This window comes from Motacilla alba, chromosome 2 (assembly GCF_015832195.1).
Source record: "Motacilla alba alba isolate MOTALB_02 chromosome 2, Motacilla_alba_V1.0_pri, whole genome shotgun sequence".
Taxonomy (NCBI): domain Eukaryota; kingdom Metazoa; phylum Chordata; class Aves; order Passeriformes; family Motacillidae; genus Motacilla; species Motacilla alba.
In genome coordinates this window covers 100,149,518-100,171,494 of record NC_052017.1, presented here as the reverse complement: position 1 = coordinate 100,171,494, position 21,977 = coordinate 100,149,518, and the positions used below count along the sequence as shown (strand labels likewise).

Genomic DNA, 21,977 nt, shown 5'->3' with positions numbered 1-21,977 from the left:
AGGAAAATAGGATCTCTTAGAACACCTCACAAATCTGGAATCATAAACAGCTGAGGCTGATGACTTAAATTCTTTGACCCCAGTTGCTGATGGTTGCATGTCCTGCCTGCTACAGCTTGGAAGTCACAATTGGAAATCTGACAGCAGCAAAAGGCAAATAATCTGTCAGGTTTCATATCCTGTATTTTTTATTAAGGTATATGTAACTGGTGACAAAGTAACATTTACCCTGATAATCCCCCCTAATAATCTTTCTATGGGGACTTCTCCAAGTTCCTACCAGAAGGGTGTATCTCCTGGGAATGCTTAGCCTCCTGCCTTCCTCTGTCTGTGGAGATGTATTTCATAACTCTTTCACACCCAGGGTCCGGGCTACAAGATTGAGAAGGTCACCAAAACCAGGCAGAGTTTGGGCAGAACTTGACCTGCAGCTAAACTAACATATTTTGAGTTATTTCTCTTCAGTAGGAAATTGGTGTGAAGGATGCTTCTGTTTTTATTCCCAGTGGAGAGCAGTTATCAGGGATAATACTAACCTTGCTAATATTAATCCTTCACAGATAATATTAATAGGCATGGATTTTAAAATCTCACAAAACCCCTTTTCAAAATGTTCTAATGCTCAAACACTACCACAAGGACAAAAAAATAAACAACCAAATCAGCAGATAAAGTCCCCTCTACTTTTATCTTATGTACTTTAATTTTATGTAAAGACTTCCTCTTACCCATAACCAGCCAAGAATCCAAGGCTTGGTGGACTGACTTTATCACTGAATATGAAGAGTTCAAGACTCTCTTGAGGCGTTTTTTGTCTTTTTCCAAGCTGATTCAAAACCCACCATTCTTCAGATGCATTTTTGACAAGGGAAACTGTAATATTTTCCCACTTGCAGTCTATTGAAAAAAAGAAGTGTTACTATATATACAACAAGAATTGCAAAAATCAAACATTTTGAGACAGATATTTCAAACATCTGCATTATAAAGTGACTGAACAATGAAGAAGCAAAATTCCTCTAACTCCATTTTACATTATTTCTGTATAAAAAAGTATAAAACCTAGACTTCTGTGTTTTTTCTTCTGCAAATCTTATCTGAATCTGCAGAAAATATTTAAAATATTTCATATCACCTACATATGATAGGTACAACTTTCAAATAATTTTGGTATTTTCAGGCCAAAATATCAATAGCACTCATCACATCTGCATTTCAGGCCTATAGAAACACATTGAACCTGGAAGGGTAGCAGTCAGCTTCTGTATCTCAAAGGTAACTATCACCATAAACCATTTGTGTCTGATATAAAAGATATTATTCTCTTGTATCAAAAAAAGGTGCTATCCTGTTTTATGCATACTGATCAGACAGACAGGAGATGAACTCTGCTCCTCCTGAGAGTTCATTAGCAGTGTATACACTAAAGCCCTTCTGAAGAAACTCACATTAGGGACCTGACCAATGACAGTGAAGCACTCATAATTTATTTCTACTCACAGAGCTGGGCTCAGAATTATTTTTCTTGATGAATCTTGACAAGAACATACTACATAGCACTACTACTCTTACATGCAAGCTCCAAATTTAGCCTCTGTTGACAAAATTGCTCTTAGATAAATACTTTACCCTACTATTCCAACCCAACAGGTTTTTCAGACATATGTATGTGCGTGGGTGCACGTATTCTGTATGTCTGTGCGTACCTGTATGGATTCTGAAATTCAATTGAGTTATTCAAAGTGGATTCTTTGTAACCAATAAGGAAGGAATAGCTTAAAAAAACCATTAAAAATGCAGTGTCATTATTTAAGCTGAGGAGCTGCATTTGCAGACATGCAAAACTACTGACTGTTCACAGTAAGGTAGCGGGGAGATGTGGAGAAGTGAAACTTGTAATCATTTACACATAAAACAAAGGAAAAGAGTTCCTAAAGCAGACTTGAAGGAGATACACTTCATTCTTAGAGTCCTTACTGTTAAATCCAGAGGTAGACTACGTGGAGATGCATTCTCTGCCTTACACTGTATCACCTTATCTCTCCTCAAGCTGGCAGACACCAAGTAGAAATCATTATAAGTGCATTTAAGACTGAGGTGCCTGTGGCACATAGCAGCTATGAATGTACAAGTCTGAGTGCTGCCTTGCCCTTCTTTAAACCATATTCTGGTTTCCATGGTCTGGAGACATACCTTTCAATAGCTGCTTTATGGGTTTTGCCAGAGAATCACTAGGAGCCTTGATGTAGTATGGATACACTTCCTCTAATGTTCTGGAAAAAAATGAGAAATCAAATATTTCATATTTTTATACCTCTAAAATAATTTAGAAATACCTAACAGTGCTATACAGAGTTCTCAGTAATTCTGAAGTTATGACTTTATAGTGTTCAGATGTCACATCTGAAAATTAACTGGATTTTTCAGCTATGTTTTTTCAGAACTTCAGCAGAGTTCCATCTATACTGTCAACATTCACACACCATGAATTCCACATAGCTGAGGCACGTGTGTTTGCATGGAATGCAGACTTTATATTTTGTTTCCCTTTTAAAAAAAACTGGTTTTATAGTCAGCAATAAAATATTTAATAAAGGCAGCACATTGCCAGTAGTAAACAAGCTAGAAAAATGTGTTGTGAGCACAGCTATTGATTCAGAATTGCAAGATGTTTCAATAATAACACCTGAAAAGAATGAGAATTTTTGCAAGAATTTTTCACTGGGAAATATTTTCAAAGCTTTTAGGAGGATTTCAGACTTCTAAAGAAAGATATTTGTAAAAGTTCTTCCATTGGACTCAAAATCAAATCATCTTGAGTGTGAATAAATAAGCAGTATCTAGAGGGAGACACATTTCATTAAAAGCAGAGACACTGTCTTAACATTTTCCTCAAATGACTGAAAAATTCCAGGGAAGAGGAGCTCCCAGATAAATCCTGTGACACTTGGCTACATTGCATACACCAGGCTGAGGAAGAACAAGGGTGGCCAATTGAAAATCCCTTCTGATCACTCCAGGAGGTCCAACAAAAGGTAAGAGCTCAGCAGCTAAATCGTCCCAGCAGAGGTGGTGGCAGAAAGCCCCCTGCAGAAGTATCTGAATGGCTAATAGCTATCACAACCATTTTTCCTTTATGACCAAGTAAAAAAAACCTTAAATCTACAAAACTACTCCGAGACAGGCAAATGCAGCTATATTGTCTACGTTACTGCTTGCCTTTTGCAAAGAGAGAATTATGAATTAATTACTTCTTCCCACAAATGAGAAAAATCTACCCTCTGTGGCCCTACATCACCTCAGGAAATATTGCTGTATCATCACACAGCAGAAAAGAGGCATCAAGTATTTTTAAATTGCAATGATCACATGTGCAATAGCAGTCTGTTTGGATGTACGAGTGTGTGTGGGTGCAGAAAAACAGCTGTGCACAGAAAAGGCAAATCTTATTTCTACCTACCAACAGATAAGAACCTCCCAGAGTTTTTACAATCTCAGTTGGTCACAGCTTAAACTTTTCAACTCTTTTGGCCACAAATCAGATCAAGTGGCCTTCAGGGATGATGTGTTGGCTTAGCAGTACTTAGAAACTACTGCTGTAATGTAATCCCCAGTGAGAAGGCGGAAGAGGAACAGCCAGACTCTTTTCAGATCTAAAAGGAGTCACCACTGTGGTTTATGCTATAAGGCTATATCTGTAGAATAATGTTTGATATTCATATGAAGAGCATGCCTTGTGAATTTCCATCACAGGAAAAGATCTGATGTCAGAAACGACTGCAGATGTTACCCTTTGACCGCAGTGTTTCAACACTTCCTTGCCAATCTAGTACTATTCAAGAGTAACAATGTGAGCTACAGTCTGGATAGTTATTTAGAACAAAAAAATCTTCAATACAACATCCTCAGATCAAGTTGGACTGATGTAACTCAAAGGTGAGTTGAACTAAGACTATACTGAACTTGTGCCTATCCAATAAATCAAAGAAAAGTTACTAATAGCTTCACCATGCTTGCTGTTGATGATCCTGTGTTTAGGGTCCTCTCATTTATAGATTTATAACAGGAAATAAATTTTCACCTCTAATATTACTATTACTTGGCTTCAGTGCTGTTGGCATCTGAGAGGGACATCTGTTATTAGAGGGGGATATCTGTTATTAGAGGGGGATAGATGGGCAGACAAATGAAACATTTGCACAAGCTTGACCACCTTAGTAAATCAGGCTTCAAAGGAGAAAGTTTGCATATATATAGAAAAATAAAATAACTTACACCTTTTCCGGTTGATTTTCAGCCATCATTGTAGCAATATCTATTCTGGTATGTTTTTTTAGTGGGAAGGTAAGTTTATCTGATGCTATTTCAGCCTTGGCACCAAGGGAGAGATTCCTGTTGTAAGTAAAAGGGAAAACACATTGACAACCTACAACGAGAGCATAACCTGAGCTGGGTGAGGCAGCTGCTGGGGGCTGCAGAGAAACACCCATGGCAGACGATGTGCAAAGGCAGAAAGTGTGCATGCTTCCTCTGTGACACAACAGGCCCACCTTACTGCTGCTTGTGGCTTCCTGGCCTAGATGAAAGGCAGCAGTCAAGCAGAAGGTCACTGTGGTAAGTCTATAACATTTTCAGTCACTTGTCTTCACAGCGTATCCCACAAGATACAATTTGAGGGTGAAAAATGTCTCTTTGCACTCGTGTATGAATGCTTGTAGCCATGAAAGCATATGGGCAAACTGAGTAGCAGTACTAAAAATTAATGTAAGGCTCAGAAATGATGGAGTGATGCAATTCACTAGCTAATAGCCTGTCCTTCCAGGAAAATAAGAGGCTGGGGGAGGCGGGGGGGATGTGAAACAAAGTTGAATCAAGTGCGCAGATTCATTACAAGCCTTTCTGACTGTGGAAGAGCAGACCCAGCATGTTCAGAGCTCCCACAGCAATTTGGCTGACCTGCTTCTTGTGCATAGTCTTTCAACAATCCAGCTTCTACTTCCAAGGAAACATGTAAATAAAGAGGGTGCAAAGAAACTTGGATTCCATGGAGTGATGACTTAACTCCGATTTAGTCCAGTAATCTAAAGGAACTCTATATGGCAGACAGTAGCCAGCAAACGACCTTGTTGACTGGGTGTGCTCTAGCCTGAGTGCAACAACTTCATACTCCAGGCTGTCTCTTTCAAGAACTTCATTGTTAAAGTCAGTTCACTGGGCCAAAGAAAGCTCACATGAGCAATGGTCTCAACAAAATGGATCCGTGCCATTGTTATGGTATTTGCACATAGAAATTGTTTGTGCCACCTTCAGACTCCCTTAATGAGAGGATGAAGAACTTCTGCTTGCATTTCCTCATAGGTTTTGTGCCTTAACTAGGTCTAAGTGAGCCAAAGTCTAACTAAGTGAGCCAAAGTCTAACTGAGTCAAAGTCTAACTAGGTCTAACACTTTCCATAAATGTTAGCAAGGTTGTTGTTAAGGGCAATTCATTGGAACATCCCCACCCAAAACTGGCTAAAAAATTCTTGCTTTTTCTTCTTTCCTGTCAAATCCCATTTGAAACTCCACCTGGCCATTTAAAATAATTTATTTGGTAGTGGTTCCACTTCTTTATTTTTTGAGAACTGCTGGCAACAAATGTTTTTATGGGTAACAAAACTGACTTCTTTCTGTCTTTCTCCCTCCTACTCTCAGCTTTTTGCTCTGCCATATGATAGAATTTGCCAAAAAACTAAACCAAAACTGCAATGTGGAACTGTTCTACTGAGCTAATGCTTGGCAAATGATCCATCTACCTCGTAATAACTTTGTTTAATTACCTCTGAATGGTCCATGAAATAACTAAAGTGAAATCAGCATCAAAGTCTCGAAGTCCCTGTATCATTTTATTTCTACTGGGAGGGCTGATGGTCCATAAAGAGTTTGAATTTCCCTCCAGATCTGCTCGAGTTATATCTTCTCTTGCATAGCCCTCTAGAAACTGCAAGGCAGCCTGTAGGTGCAGAAGAGGAAAAGAAAACTTCAGTGCAGTGATATTCACAAGACACAGAACCACATTTCCCAGTCAGACAGATTTGTAAATGTTTGATTAATTGTAAGTGCAGTGGTGTGCACTGATTGCTTTCCTCGGGTACCAACGGGGGCTTGAGATAGGAAGGGCAATCAACAAAATATAGCCAAGCTAAAAGGGCAAAACAAAAATGGCCTCATCGTTTGATGGCCATGTTGGCTAAAGTGAGTCTGAAAGTTCATGAAACAAACTCTGTAGAGGCTATTTAAACTCGAGTTAGTTTTACTCTTTCTTTTGTTAAGTATCTTTCTGCATAGAAAAGTGTCTGCAAAGGATGACCCAACTGGAACCTTGTAACTTCCAAATGCATCTAGGTTACAATATTAGTGCTATTATACATGGACTATGGGATAGGCTCTAATACCAAGTTCTAATATCAAATCCTTTCATGAGCTAGTAACAAGCACTTCTTTTAAAGTTATATCTGATCAAATGTTAGTTAGATTAGCAATACAACAGTTCCTACTAATTACTAGTCCTTTTCCTGTAGAAACTTGTGGAAACTGGGCATGCTGCTCCATGAAACACTGAGACTACGCTTAAATGCTTTTTTTGGACATTTTAATGTCAAAACATTTCTAGGCTACACACACTTTCTTTTGACAGCACCACCACTCCTCACTGGAAGGTGAAAGACGTGTGCTCTAGAAAGGAGCATGGGGCTTAAAAGTGCATAAGACACTGTTTTGTCCCCACAGCACGTTTTCTTTGGCAGTACACAAGCAGCATCACATCTCCTGAAGGTTTGTGTCATCTAGAGGGGAGGGTTTCATTCAGACAACAGGGTAATTAGGGTTTCTGCCTTTCGGGATTTTGTGCAAAGATGTCTGCATTAATGGTAGCTTGTCTTACCATAACCCAGCACTGTCCTGACAAATGATGTGTCTGAACTTTTTTCATGCAAATCCTCTTTATAGAAATATCTTCCAATTGATCACAGCACTGATGACCACTTACAACTACACAAACAAAACTCACAAAAGGCTTCCATGGAAACATGCACACATTTTTAAGTAATGAGGTACTTTTCACTTACAGTGTTACCCCTATAGCTTTTCAGAAATTCACTGAACTCATTCGGATCCAAACTTTTGAGCTGATTCTGCTGAGCACTCATGGTAAAAATAGGCTAGGAAACAGAAGAACACATGCTTATCACATTTATTTCACATTGGCTGCTACATACACGGTCCAGCATCCTGTGCATCACAGTCCAAGACAATTACGGCACTCAATTCAACAAGACAATGTTACAATCTCCTTTCTCTGAGATGCAAGCTGCCTACAATTATCTTATATCTACCATGTGGACCTGTAGGATAATTTATTCAGTTTCCACTGACAGTAGAGGCTGGTTTTGACTTGAAAATGAAGATAATATTTTACATCAGTGATAAACTATCATATTTTTAAACCCAAAAGGGGTTATTTATGGAAGCTTGCCAGATACCTTGCATAAAGCAGGAGAGTTAATTCAATGGAAGGAAGAAGAAATGGCACAAGGAAATATAATGCAAAAAACAGAGTTACAGAGTTTGCTATTAGTATTTCTTCTTTTTTACCTGATAACCTCCTAGAGTTATTGTGATTGATACATCTAGAGGCTTGTTGGTGATGCCTGCAACAGATTTGATTAAAGACATGAAGAGCAGTGGGAACCAGACAATACAAATCAGCAAGACGATAATCATGCCACCCATTCCATACTTCACAACTTTCTTTTTCTTCTGGCCTCTTGGTTGGGGATATCTCTGCAAAAGCAAATAGCAGGATGGTAATGTCTCTTCTATCAAAGGTACACTTCATATGATTTGATGGGTGAATATATAATGATCTTAAGGCTCCCCATCTCTTGTGGTAATTTGCTACCCCATGTCTCCACAGCTATTCTGAGCACAGACACCCAATTTCTGATGGCAACAAAACCAGCACAGACACCCAATTTCTGATGGCAACAGAGAGAAATGACAAGTGAACCCTAAATGTGTGTCCAGTGTGATAAATATTGTAAACCTCTGAATTTGATTCTTCACAACCATTAAAAAAGAAGAATTTAGGTAGGATAATTTGATTTTTCTGTCTAAGTGCTAGCATAAATTTACAAGAACAAAATATAAAATAATAGCAGAAACAGTGATACAAAAATTTATTCCAAAAAGTGCTATCATGAGGGACCCACTTTCTTGTATTTGCACTTCTGAAAAGTTTTATCACAAAACTCTTTAAGGCAGACTTCCTCTCATAGGTCTTGAAATGCTGCAAACTGTATATTGTGGCAGATGGGGGAGCAGGAAAACTGTTTGCCAGCAACTGACACATACAAACAGCAAAATTTCTGATATTGCACTACCTTCACATTCATTTCACACCTCACTTACAGTATTTCTAAGAATTCAAAGGCTTGATCCAATCTGTTTCTAGTGAATTCCACACCAAACCCAATTAACTAATGTTAAAAAAGTTGTTGCCATTCCTAAAGTCTGGATACTGCTGATTTAACATCCTTCTCTTTCTTAGCTTCTGAGGACAAAAGGGACTGCTTTTCTTCTCCCTTCAAAGCAGATCACATGGCATGTCTGTTCAGCCTCGCCCATAATTCCTGTTCTCTGTTATTTGCCTCATGACTAAATATTCTTTATACTCTCACCATCTTGTAAAATGTCTTACTCTCACTGTAATTTATTTCGGTGTAATTCTCTTACAGGGTTTAACTCTGACAGGGTTAATCACATGTGCAAAATAAATATGCACTGTACTGCACTGCACCTCAAACACCCCAGGAATCTGGCTTTCAGGAAATTGTTCTTGCTTTGCAACATGAATCCATAAAGCCCTATGAGAATATTACATTTGTAATACAATGCTATATTTAAAACCAATTATTTACTTTTCAGAAGCAGTGTATCAAGTCATTTGTCTCATGCTACAGAATAGCATTTTCATTAAAATATTGTATCAAGATCAGCAGGGGTATTATTATTATTATTATTTGTCTGGAGGATATTAGTGCCAAAGTACCTTCAACAATACTTGTAAAGTTGTGACACAGTTATTTTTCTGTATGGCATTAGAACATACATGCCAGCTTAGACATGGGAATCTTCCCATGTCAGATCTCTGCTAGACATAATGTGAATTGCAGCATAAAAAATGAGGTGACACACAGAGTCAAAGTAGAGCTGGGTTATTACTTCCCCGACTCCTGAAGTTCTTCAGAACTCCTTCCATTCATGGCAGAAGTGGGAGTCACAGAGAAAAAGCCTATATGCATGATTTGTGTGCACTGCAGCTCTGAGATAATCGATGTGATATACTTAGAAAGCAATTGCCATTAAGAGACAGGATTATAATAAAAGTAGAAATACGTCAGTAACACTTAAAAGTAAATCCACTTCAATACAGAGGTAGAATTTCTGACTGGTTTGGTCACTCTTAAAATAATGTTTAATATCTTTTTTAAATTGGCAAAATGAGCAAGCATATGGTTGCAATCTTTATAGCAGTTACAAAGAATCCAGAATTTGCAAGTTTAATTTGAACTGAAGCTTAAATGATTTAAAGAGACTGAAATTTCAGTGAGACAAATGGTGGGTTTATCTGGCCTGCAGTTCAGTTCTGGATGTTCAGGAACTCTCCTGAGATAAAGGAGCCAGCTGAGTTCCCTCTGCAGTTACATGAACCCAGTGTCTCTGGGACCTACACTGCGGGGCATGAGCTCTTCCTTCTACTGACCTTTCTCCTCAGCTGCAGCTTCCCAGCTACTCCAGGTTACTCATTTAGTTGTGTGTGACTGTGTGAGTACCAGGACTTCCAACCCCAGCCTTGAAACCCAGGCCTGCAATTAAGCCAGAAGGCACAGGCTTCTGGAGTTCACATTAATGGTGGAAAAATCAGCTGGGCACAAAACAGAGGCCATTTGAAGTTTTGTTCGTGGCAGCTGCCAACTAACGTAAAGCACCCAACAGTCTGGATATTTCTGAACACAAGTGCCAGGCATATCTTCCCACAGACTTTTTGTGGTGGATTCCTCAATTATTTAGGGACTCATGATTATTTCTCTTCCCTTCTGCATGGGGGAGAGATGGTCTGAATCACTCATATGGGGTTTCCTTACTTTTTCTGACTCTCGCCAACACTTCAGGATGAATATATGAGCATAGATATCTTCAACACAGATCCAGCTGGAAAGACTGAGAGTGGTATCGGTCCAAACCCAGTCCATTACTGCTCTCAGCTCAGTCAAAAATGGAACCAAGCGGAACCTGAAGGGAGACCACAGCAGATAACTTGTCAGAAACAGAGGCATCACATCAAACAAGCACAGCAAGTGTATATATGACAAGAGGGAGAATTAAGACAACATGGAAAGAGCTTAACTGGGGATTCTGTAAACACAAAGACAATCACATCCTGAAATTGCCATAGCTTGTGTTACTCTAGATCTTGCTAGGCCATAAATATGCTTATGCATCATTATGTCCATAATTGTGATTGAACCACTGATGGAATGGTACAAGATTTCCTAGATTCCTCTGACCTGGCAGAGGATCGCATGTTTTCTGCAGGATGATGGGATTAATTTTACACCTCCTTACACCAAGTGTTGCATGACAACTTTGCAGTATGTGGGCAGCCCTCTGCTGCATATGGAGTTGGGCTTTGTGACTCAGGATTAAACAGCAGAAGAAGGTGGGAATCAACAGGAAATCAACATGCAATGAGCAGCTGTTGAAAGAGTATCATTCCCTTTCCTAGTCCTACCCTTTAAAGAGTATTTCATGTGAGGAAAGCTTTCTTTCCATGGAATGCAAGAAGCCCATACTGCAAATACTGTACAAAGGCTGAAATGATTCAATTTTTTTCTGTGAATTACACATATGCTTCAAACTGGCTTAATCACAAGGCCACTGTAACAGTGTAAACGGTGGTCTGCTTATGTAAAAGCACTTCACCACCTTTCACTCTGAGGTAATTCTGCGCCTGTTCCTTGCCCTAACTCTCCAAACTCCTGAGGAGTTTCAAATGAGCAACACTTCTCAAAGCAAACTTTTTTTTTTTGTGCTTATTTTTAAGTTCCTATTTCTCAGGTGTGTTGTCTTTCACTCCATTCCTTTCACCTGCTGAGGTATAGCAAGGAGACCTGCTCCAAAGGACTCTATGGGATTTGACACCTTGCTACTTTTTAGGACTGCAGAACTAATAACATTACCTGTTTTCTAGCACCATGCGTAGCCCCTATTTCTGTTCACAAAGGTAATTTCTTAGAATTGTTAAAAATGTCTATTTCACAGGGGACTGAATGGCTGACTGGTTTATCACGCTTCTGGTTTCAGACCAAAAAATGGAATTTTATGAAGTTTGCTTTCCAGAAATAGATTTTTCTTGTTCTTGTGGACTACAGGGTACATATGGCATATACAGAGCGTGCTGTGCAAAATTTACTCTTATTGTTTCCAGCAGTCTGTGAAGAAAAGTCATGAATAACCTCAGCACTTCACTACAGCAGATCCTTATTACACAAAAGAAAGAAGAAAGGCAGTAAGTCTATGCTTACCCTTGAAATAAGAACAGGTTGACATAGTTATAACTTTTTGTGAGGAAGTTGCCAAGAACACGAGTTGGATATCCGCAGCGTATCTGATAAGCTGATAAGCCAAAATAAACACATTTCACAAAATACCAGAGCTGGGCAACTGTGTTCTGGCTAAATTTCCTGTAAAGGAAAAGATAAAGGAAAATTATGAGCTTTGTATCTGTGTATGACCAAATTAGCTTGACATGTTTTTTTGCTCCTGGCAGTTTCCCTTCCTGAGGTCCTGTGAAAAGGCCTTGGTTGCTGACCCCATGGCAGGGTTAAAAGAGTATTGGAAAGACACTGAATGAAAAAGTCTAAAACCAGCATCCACTGCCACCTCAGGGTCACAGGGGAGACACTGGGAATGGGCTCCCCAAACAGTGAAGGCTTTGGGCAGTGCCCTCTCCTACTGCATGCCGAAGGTCCCTTGCTGCCCAACACAGACCAGTCTTCCTCAGCCCCTATGATGGCTCAACCCTCTGTAAGTCCTGGGTAGGAGCTCAATCAAGGCAGCTTTAGTGGCTACTTGTGTTTATGTCAGCACCTCATACAGGAATTGAAGACGGAATGACCTCTGAAAATATTTTCTGCTTGACTCAAGTCTTATTCCAACAAATTGTTCAGACAGCTCTTCACTTTCTCTTCTCTGGACTGAACTAACCCTCAGCCTCTCCTCACATGTGCCATTCTGGTTGTTATTCAATAGCACAGTGGATCTGCAGCAGATGCCTCATGATGGACAGCATTTGCCAGCCAGCCATAACCCAATATTTTCAATTAAATCCCACAGAAGCATTTTAATTAAGAAATTTGCAGGGGGCTCTAATCTCACTTAGAAGGAATACAGGATGTTTCAGATGGAGATTTGATATTAACAACTTGATGTAGATTTCTAAAAAGCACAAAGTCAAAATTATTTTATTTCCTAACAATTCTCAATGTGATCCATGAGATCCAAAGAGATCCATTTGAAAAATGATTTTTTTTTTCAAATTTGTGCACAATTGCTACTTCACTTTCTTTTTGAGAGGAAGTGAGACTTTTCAGTCTTCTTTTACACTATAAACCTATTTCTTTTTTTCCAGTAAAATAACTTGACTGTTAATGAAGTGTAAGGCACCCAGGTGATACACTCAATTTCTATGGACGGCAAATGGAGTGAGGGAAACACTTCAAGGCAAGTTAAGGTAGGAAAAGAGGAGTTAGCCAAACACTGTGGAGGGAACCTTAACACCTCTGCATTGCAGACTGCAGTGGTCAGTGCCCTGAGCCATGAAATGTTAAATCAAAAATGAAAAATCAAATGTTAAATGAAAAATGTTAGATTTGGGAGTGAGCCTGACCAGGTATGTGACACAAAATGTCATGCAGTGGGTGACCGCCTCCACATCACCTCCAGAGCCAAGTGACAGCAGCACGGGAGGAGAACTTTGCTCTTCAGAACAGACACATATTTTAGACATTCCTCAGATTAAAGAGATTCAAATCCACAGTTCACACATTTCAGGAAAGTGCTAAATTATACGTTACTCTGAGTGAGACATTTTTTAGTTTCTCTTCTAAAGCAGCATGCAGCAGTCTTGGGAGCAGGGAATTGGATCAGAGGCCAACATTGTCTCAGCTGAAGGCTCTAATCACTCAATTACAGGCAATTTCTCTTTCACCTGCTTGCATTTTGGCCCAAACTGAGAATATTTCTGTACCTATATAATTAATTCTTCCTCAAACTTATATTGGCCACAGTTACTGCTGTGGAAATGCATTCCAACTTTCTGCTTAGAAATGAGGCAAAGAAGAAACTTAATCATGATTCCAAAGCCTAGATATAAACATCTCCAGTTTAAATACAAAAGACTTGATAGAGCATGAGTATTCTACCCATATTATTTCTTTATAAGGCTTATACCTTTCTGTTACTCCAGGCAAGATAAAGAACATCCAGAAATGTATTCCGAAAACAAGGATGACCTGGAAGATGACTTTTCCCATGACAGTCTTTTTGAGGTACAGTGCTCGATCTACCACCATGGTACCGAACTGAATGAGCACCATCACCAAAAATGCCTCTGGGACCTGGTCCTCTGATAATGAAGAGGTGATATCTGCTGCAGCAGAATGTTTCTGAAAAGCAAAATATAAGGCTGGTCAAGATAAAAGGACACTTGCATGGTATTTAGCATCTACAATATGTAAATCCTGCTGAGAATTTACAGATAGATGCCTCTGTGACATACCCCAAAAGCCCAAAATCCAAACACAATGATGATGAAGTCCACTGTATCTGCGAGGAACATCAGCACGTACACATCAGTCACTGCACTGTAGTCTGGATGAATAAGATTGTAGAAAAACTGTCTGATGGGCATGTATACCTGGAGAGTCCTAAAACAACATAGACCACAGTGTGATTTAATAACACACAACTTGCACCGAAGAAAGTAAAGGCTTAAAGTATGATTAACATTTTTAAAGATATCCAAGATCTACTCTGACAGCCTTCACAGGACTGCAGAGACACCAGTCCTTTGTTCTGATTGCTTCAAAACCACTGTATTAGGATTTGTTCAGTAGAAATATACATAGCCAACCAAGGTCACATGGGATATTTAACTTTTTTATCAGGCAGATGCTATTTTAACAACTGCTGATTTGTCTGATGTTCAGCTGGTGGGACATCTGCATACAACAAACACTTGAATTAACATCAGTAGTAGCCTGCTCCCTTTAAAATGCTGGCTTACTGCTTTAGTATTTGGAACCTCCCCCCAGATCCACACATCTCCTCATATTGCTCACTTTTTAATTGTAAAAGCCTTGGCTTTAATCATTTGTTCTCGAAACTTTTCCATGAGAAGCTCTTTTCTAGATTTTTGCTTGATGCTTAACACACTGCTTCCCTTCTGACTGCTGTTCCGTGTACTGGTACTTCCTGGAAAAAAGGGGAGGGAAAGAGAAGTCAATTCATAAGAAAAGTTTAAATACTAAAATTAGAAAGTTATAGATCTGGAGACTTCCATTTCATATGACTCCCACATTTGAAAGAAGCTTTGAAATGAATTCTTCTTTTTTTTCCCCCAGTATGATAAAATCTTTGGAGCATCCAGTAAAGGTTTAATCACTGGCAGATCAAAACTTGATTAATAGCTATACAAAGAGAAATCAGACTAATGATAACAGCAAGTATTTGATTGATCTGACTCAGTCACCTCAACTGGTATTATATATATGTTTAGGCTACAGTACTCCTGCCCTTTTTAAAAGATGGGACATGTAATCTGTTTCAATATAACTAATAAAAACTTTTTCTTAATTCAAATGTCTACAAATGTAGATATGAAAAATACATGTGCTTTGCATTCCCTCTAGCTGGAGATTATGCTGGACCAGAATTTCTGGATCTGGGCCACACTGAGCATTCCTTTCCCAGCTTTTGGATCATGTCATTTTAAAAACATAATGAATCACAAAGTATGGCTCTCCATTTGAACTTTAGGAAGGCTTGGAGTGTGTTCAAACATGAAGATACATTGGTTCATATCCTATTTCATCACTGAGAAGCAGCAGCATTCAGTAGCCCCTGGGAGCTCCTCAGCAACCAGCCCAAGGTTTCAGCAGAATGATCCTATGGGAAATGAACATTTGTCCTTCAAATCCCAGAAATGCCATGACATTTACCTCTCTTAGATCTGTGTGAGGAGAAGCTGGACCTGTGAGAAAGCTGGGATATGCTGCTAGAACTCTTCCTCCTGATGGCAGTCTGCTGCTCAGGGAAGTGGACATGGATGGACTCCACAGATGCAGCAAGATTGACAGATTTCAAAGAGGCAGAAGAGTCTCTCCTGCCTCCTGTCAGAGAGAGCTCATCATCAGTATCCTCTTTATTGCTGGAGCTGTCTCCTTTCTCATCTTCATCCCACAATCCATGGCACTAGTAGGAAAACAAGAAGAGAATGTATCCAGCCTGTATTTCTGTCACAGTATTTATCACAGGCATTGCTCAGCTCAGTTATGTGTTCACAAGGGAGAAGACAAATTCAATGTGTTGGGATATCATAGAAACATTTAGGTTGCAGAATTTCTTTGAGATCATCAATTCAGCTGCTAACCCAGCACTGCCAAATCCACCACTAAACAATGTCCCTCAGAGCCACATCTTAAACGCCCTTTAAACATTTCCAGGGATGTTGATGGTGACTCAACCACTTCCCTGGGCAGCCACTTAAAATGCTCAATAACCCTCTCATGGAAAAAAAAATATCTGATAACCAAATTAATTACTTCTTTATATCACAAGAGTGATTTAAAAATTAAAAATAAAAATTAGATATAAAATAAGAAACTACCTGAACCCAGATTACCTTTAAAATGGATCTGTGGAAGAATAAAGCAAGAAGCTGAACAAGATCATAGTGCACATAACCCTCTTTCTTCTCGATGCCAATAATATTGGGTGGATGGTAAGGTTTATCTTTTGTGTAATCCACATGTTTATTCCAAGGAAAGAAGCCAAACTGGAAGAAGTATTTGATGACAATGGCCACCTGTTCAGAAACACAACACACTTGGGGTGTTTTATAAGCATGTCAGATATAATAGCCTCATGACAGTAAGAGGGATAAAATATATCTACTTTGTCAGTTTTATGAGAACCTAAACAAGCACACTCATTACTACAGAGGCATAACACTTTGTGTTTCTCCAGTAATAAAGTCAATCAAAATTCAACAGCAGATGATACTCAGTGGCACTTGAGATATCACAAGCAGTGAATTCTGTTTCTTGATTAACCATTACAAAGCAACAGTTTGCAAATGATCTGTTCTTGTGAGAACTGCTTTACATGCCAGAAGGGATATTGCTCATTGCAATGAAGGATATAACTACCAAGATCTTTCCATACCACAAAAATTGCAAATACTTGTATTACTATGAAGGGCCTGCCCAGATCACAGAGATCAAAAACAGCAAGTAAAGGGCCATGTAAAGATTACAACTTCAGTTTTCTGAGTTCGATGTGGGCTTGCAAAAGCAGCAGCATACCTCAGTGTAGACAATGGCTGTCATCCAGAAGCGTTTGCTTGGCCGAGGAACAGACAGCATGGCCCACAGGAATATAAGGATGGGAAGCACCAGGGTTATCATGGAGGCAGAGATCATGTGGTTAAGGATGATCACAAAATAGCACACCATTTCTGACCGGGCCACCAGGGTATTGTACAGGGCATAAATAAGAAGCAAGACTCGAGGCTGACCAACATAGAACTTCTCTGATTCCTCCAACTCGTCATCATGAAACATCCTGTGAGGAGCAGAGTACCACAAATGAACTGAACATGAATTTCACAAGAGCTGCTTTTCAAATTGATACTATTTTTCCTTTTGAGAAGTATTCAAATCTGCTGCTCAGTCCAATGGAAAAAAAAAAAAAGAGGGGAATTTGGTTTTATAACCAAATAGCTTGATTCTAAGCTCAGAAAACAAGAATTTCAGAAAAAATAACTAGAAGCACTGTTCTGCTGTTTTTTAATTTATTCAGAAAGAGAATCAGCCTGGACTAAGCACTTCTACAAACATGGCTTTCCTACAGCTGCCCAACCAACACATGTCACACGAATCACCCAATACTGGTATGGATTCACATCCGATTTATCAGCACAGATAGCAATTTTGAGAAAAACCAGAGGTACATCACCAGACCTATGTTTTGAATTGTCCAGGGAAACAAAATAGGAATGTAAAAAAACCCCATGAGCATTAGATGTGTCCAATCTACTATTTATGTGACTCAAAGAAATATAAATGGCAGCGACTTTCATATACATTCATAATCTGCTATTCATAACGTTTCTTGGCCTGAGAAGGGATCTTACTGAAAAGCAAAAATTGCTACAGGAAACCAGAAGACAAGACACTGCATCTGACAACGTCAGATATATATACCCTCTCTCTCCAGATGCAGGCAGGCTGAAAGGCAGTTCTGTGCTTTAAGATTTTGCCCCTGCTTTTGTGGAAGCCTTTCCAACTAAGTCAGGCCACAGAGCAGCTGAAGATGCGCAGTGGCACCATCCCCACCTCAATGCTGGTTGTGTTAGTGAGCACAGTGTCTAATGGGCAAAGAAGGGAACATCCTCTCCCTTATGAAAGCACCTGGCAATGTGGTGTCCCTCCATAACCCCCAGCTCCTACTGGCTTAAACAAAAACTGCCAAAGGTCAGAGTTTCTCTTTCAGTAATCCAAAATAATTGAAGGAGAAACATTTTCCCAGATAGCCCTGGAGGAAATTCATTTGAAATCACAGCTGCCTGGAGAAGAGAAGCCCTCTCCACAAAGAATATTTAGAAAAGCCCTTGACCCCAAGACAATTGCAGCACAGAAATTCAGTGCTAATCAGAATGATTAAATATGGCATCTAGGAAGAAAGCAGAGATTCCTTCCAAGATGAATTTGAGTCACTTTAGAAATCTCTAATTAGAACAACTGCACAGGAAATGAGCTTCTTCCTTTAAACCAAACTTAGCACAAGGTCTGTATCAGAATTTGTAGGCTCATTCAAAACAAAACCCCAAAGTAATAATAAAATTTTACACACTGTGATCAACAATTTTTTTCTGCTTGAGGATTCTTACTTGTTCAGGAGCAGCTCACTAGCTGTCAGCTCATGCGTCAGTGGGGGCAGAATCCTGTCAAGTTTGTCCGTCCGACTGTCGTCTGGGCTCACCATCATGAGGCTCTTCCCAGCTGAGTCATCTGGGGAGCCAAAGGGAAGGTGTTCAAAGCTGACAGCTTTGCTGTAGGAAGGTGGAGCTTCTGCATTGCTGTCCACTGTGGAGTACAACGGCACATCGGTATCAGGAGTATATGCAGCTCCTTCTGAATCCAGGCTATAATCTTCCACCTCCTCTTCCTCCAGCCTTGATGCAGAATGAGCTCCTTCTTCCTCGTGCTCCCCTTCTACCTCCTCAATGGTTTCTGTGGTCCCCTGACGGGAATAGAGCATGGTGACCTGTGTGGGTTCACTGTTGGAGATGGATGAAGAGAGTCAGCTGAGCTTTACAAGACTCATGATCAAGAAAAGTTTGTTAATTGTACCTTTATGCAGACAGCTGAGCAACCTCATTGCATTCCCAGGCCTTCAAAGTTCATATGATCTGGTAGAAAGATATCATCCCGATCTCTTACACAGATGGAACATCTGGGTCCATCTGTTCCCTAAATGACATCCCACTGAACTCAGAGGGATTCACCATCTTTTAGTGCCAGTAAAAGGGAAATTAATATTATCAACAAGAAACTACACTACCTTTCTGAAAGTAGTTCAAACATTTCTGTATGGAGTCAACACTTGCTATTACATCTGATGTGCTCCATGGTGAAGGATAGGCAGCCATGGGATTCCTTCTAAACACAGTGCTTTTAACAACCACTGTATGAGTGTTGTACACAACTGGAACATGAACTGAACACACACATATCAACTCTGATTCAAATAAAAGAAGATGTAACTTGCTAGCATGAAGAAATACAAACCAAATTACAAAACTGTTTCAGTAACAGGGTATCTTGCTTACCTTGAGATTGCCCTATGTTCTTCAATACAGTCTTCCCTTTTACTTTACCTGCCTGCTTTACTTCTGTATGTACCAATTTCTGGATTCAGCCCTCTGATGCACTCTGACCAGTTCTTTGCTTGATTCACCTTCCTTACTCTTGGCTTGGCATAGACTCATAGAATGGTTTGGGTATGAATGTACCTTAGAAATCATCTAGTTTTGGCTCCTCTGTCATGGGCAGGGACACCTCCCACTAGACCAGGTTGCTCAGAACCCCATCCAACCTGAACCTGAACAGGGATGCAACATCCATAATTTCTCTGAGCAACCTGTTCTAGCATCTCACCACCCTCTGAATAAATAATTTCTTCCTAATATCTAATCTAAACTTGCCCTCTTTTAATGTAAAACCATTTCCCCTTGCCCTGTCACTCCAAAACCTGTAAAAAGTCCCTCTCTTGCTCTCTTGTAGCCATCCTTTAAATACTGGAAGTTCACTCTGTGGTTTCCCTGGAACCTTTTCTTCTCCAGCATGAACAACTCTCTCAGCCTGTCTCCATGGGAGGGGTGCTCCAGCCCTCTGATTACATTTGTGGCCCTCCCTTTCAAGTATTTTTTTACCTCTCCCCTCTCCCCTTTCCCTTCTCTCTCTTTTTAGTCTCATTCCACTCCTTCTCCACAGGTTAGACAACAGGCACCAATTCAGTGTCTTTGTTGGCTGCACATTCCCGTATCTCAACAGAGACAAAACAAGATTTCACATAGCCCCTATGAAATTAATGGGGCCATATTTTCACATAAACTATAATCTTTTAGAGAAAACTGGCATTAGCAAAGCCATCTGGCACTACCATCTTCTGCCAAAATTAAAAATTAGGTTTCCTTTTTTTTTTTTTTCTTTTACACTGCTTCCAAACTTATTGTGGCTGTGTTAGGTCATGCTATTTATAGCAGAGTTTTAATGAGAGAGACCATGTAACACTTTTGATGATGTGTGTTTGGATGATTCACAGTAGCCCTTATACTGGTTAAAATATACAAATTCAGAGAATCCCACAATTTCAAAACTGATTGACTCAAAAAATTTGTCATACACTCTCAAAACTGAAAAAGAATGATTCAAAATTACATAAAATTTCAGATTTATAATATTTATTAAATTATTGAAACACGGCTTCCCAATGTCATGTAAATCCCTGGGTTTTACCTGCTAAAAAGTGAATGAACAGTTCTGAACAGTTTTCTCTTGCACTGGATATTAATATTATTTGCTTTTTTATCAAAGCTATTTTCCCTTTCCTAATTTCAATACCTTACTGTAAATCAATGGTAAAGTAATCACAACATATTTCAAAATCTTTCCAGTATGGAGAAAAATAAAAATTGAAAAACTGGCACAATGGTGCATTAGTTTCTAAAATTACACATCTCAGTCCATATTTAGGATAACTGATTAGCTGAGAAACTTAACTTCCAGTTTCCAATTTAAGAACAAGCACTGACTCAGTAACTCTGAAAATAAGACACTTTTTTAGCTGAATAAATACAGATCTTAGCCTGTTTTTATACACCCAGCATAATGCTGTGGAGCAATGTTAAAAAATACATGAACTGAGGATGAAAAAAACCCCAAAAAACAGAACAAGAAGTGAAACAGCAAATGAACCCTAGATTATGACCCTGACTTCGAATCTCAGAACCGTGCCATGACAGAAGAGGGAGTAAAGCTTCCTGTAACCATGCAAACCACTCTGCGCACCACGTGTCTGCAAACACAGACCCGTGCACACTGCAGTCAGAATAATGGTATGGGTAAATGGGTGAACAAAGCATGCATGAGTTAAGCACCTTGACACTATACTGCCACTGTCAGCTGATGAGGAGGACATATCCATGCTCTGCATTTTACGAAGCCTAGGTCGAGCGCGCTCACTTGTTTTAGGAACAGAGTCTGGTCCATCTAAATCATCAAGGGTTGACTGCCTTGAGAACAGCATGGTTGCTTCAGTGTAGCAGCTACAGCAGCGCAAACAGTTATAGAGACAGTGTTAAATACAAATGGTATTACGGTACACATGGTTCAGTAAACAAATATGCTCGCCATGCAGCTAAACACTGACACAGAGAAAAAAGGTTCAGAGAGAAGATAAGGATTTGTTTAGAGTCACCACAGAAACACATTTCTATGCACAGGTTAGTCATGGTCAATGTCATACAGGGGCTATAGTAGGCCAACTATTCACTATTCAAGCAGATATGGCATCAACATAGTGCTCTACATACTTTCCAGGGGAACAGACTTACATATGTGAGCATGTTTTATTGTGTTTGTTTACCTCTGAAATTTCCAGATTCCACAAGGATGTTTTGGGAAGGGACTTCCTCTGAACAAATTCTATTTTATTATTGATATCCTGTGCTGAACCTTTTTACACAGGTACAAGCCAATTTCCTAAAAGAGCCCTTAAAACTGAGTAAGCTCATACTCCACAAATAGAAAAATAGCTGTCAGACATTGGCTAATCCTCTTTCCGAACCAAAGAGCCAAATCGGATATGTTACTTTGCCAGTAAAGGCATGTCAAATATAACCTGCTCTGGATGGGATGGCTTTTGATATTTACTAGGAAGCCCTGATGATTCTTTCCAGAAGATTTAATTTATTTCAATCACAGCTTGAAAGTATTTCAAAATTGGTAACATGTGCATCTTGAAATAAAGAACAGATATAATAAACCCTTATCTCCTTTCACTTATCAAATACAACAGGACACCAGAGACATA

The 21,977-nt window shown here is 39.5% G+C and overlaps 1 protein-coding gene across 3 annotated transcripts in view; it reads right to left on the bottom strand.

Moving 5' to 3' along the window:
• PIEZO2 (piezo type mechanosensitive ion channel component 2) overlaps nt 1-21,977 on the bottom strand; it is a 289,028-nt gene that overhangs the window by 2,484 nt on the left and 264,567 nt on the right. For 2 of the 3 annotated variants that reach the window (XM_038127333.1, XM_038127335.1), the window contains 15 exons: nt 18,271-18,660; nt 16,685-16,943; nt 16,003-16,185; nt 15,320-15,572; nt 14,441-14,573; nt 13,879-14,026; nt 13,551-13,765; nt 11,624-11,782; nt 10,184-10,331; nt 7,632-7,820; nt 7,106-7,198; nt 5,819-5,991; nt 4,276-4,392; nt 2,194-2,273; nt 729-897 (listed from right to left, as the gene is read on the bottom strand). In XM_038127333.1, coding sequence (XP_037983261.1) covers nt 729-897; nt 2,194-2,273; nt 4,276-4,392; nt 5,819-5,991; nt 7,106-7,198; nt 7,632-7,820; nt 10,184-10,331; nt 11,624-11,782; nt 13,551-13,765; nt 13,879-14,026; nt 14,441-14,573; nt 15,320-15,572; nt 16,003-16,185; nt 16,685-16,943; nt 18,271-18,660 — 2,709 coding nt within the window. Of the gene's footprint in view, nt 1-728; nt 898-2,193; nt 2,274-4,275; nt 4,393-5,818; nt 5,992-7,105; nt 7,199-7,631; nt 7,821-10,183; nt 10,332-11,623; nt 11,783-13,550; nt 13,766-13,878; nt 14,027-14,440; nt 14,574-15,319; nt 15,573-16,002; nt 16,186-16,684; nt 16,944-18,270; nt 18,661-21,042; nt 21,211-21,977 lie in introns of all 3 variants that reach the window. The other variant, XM_038127336.1, reaches the window with a different exon arrangement.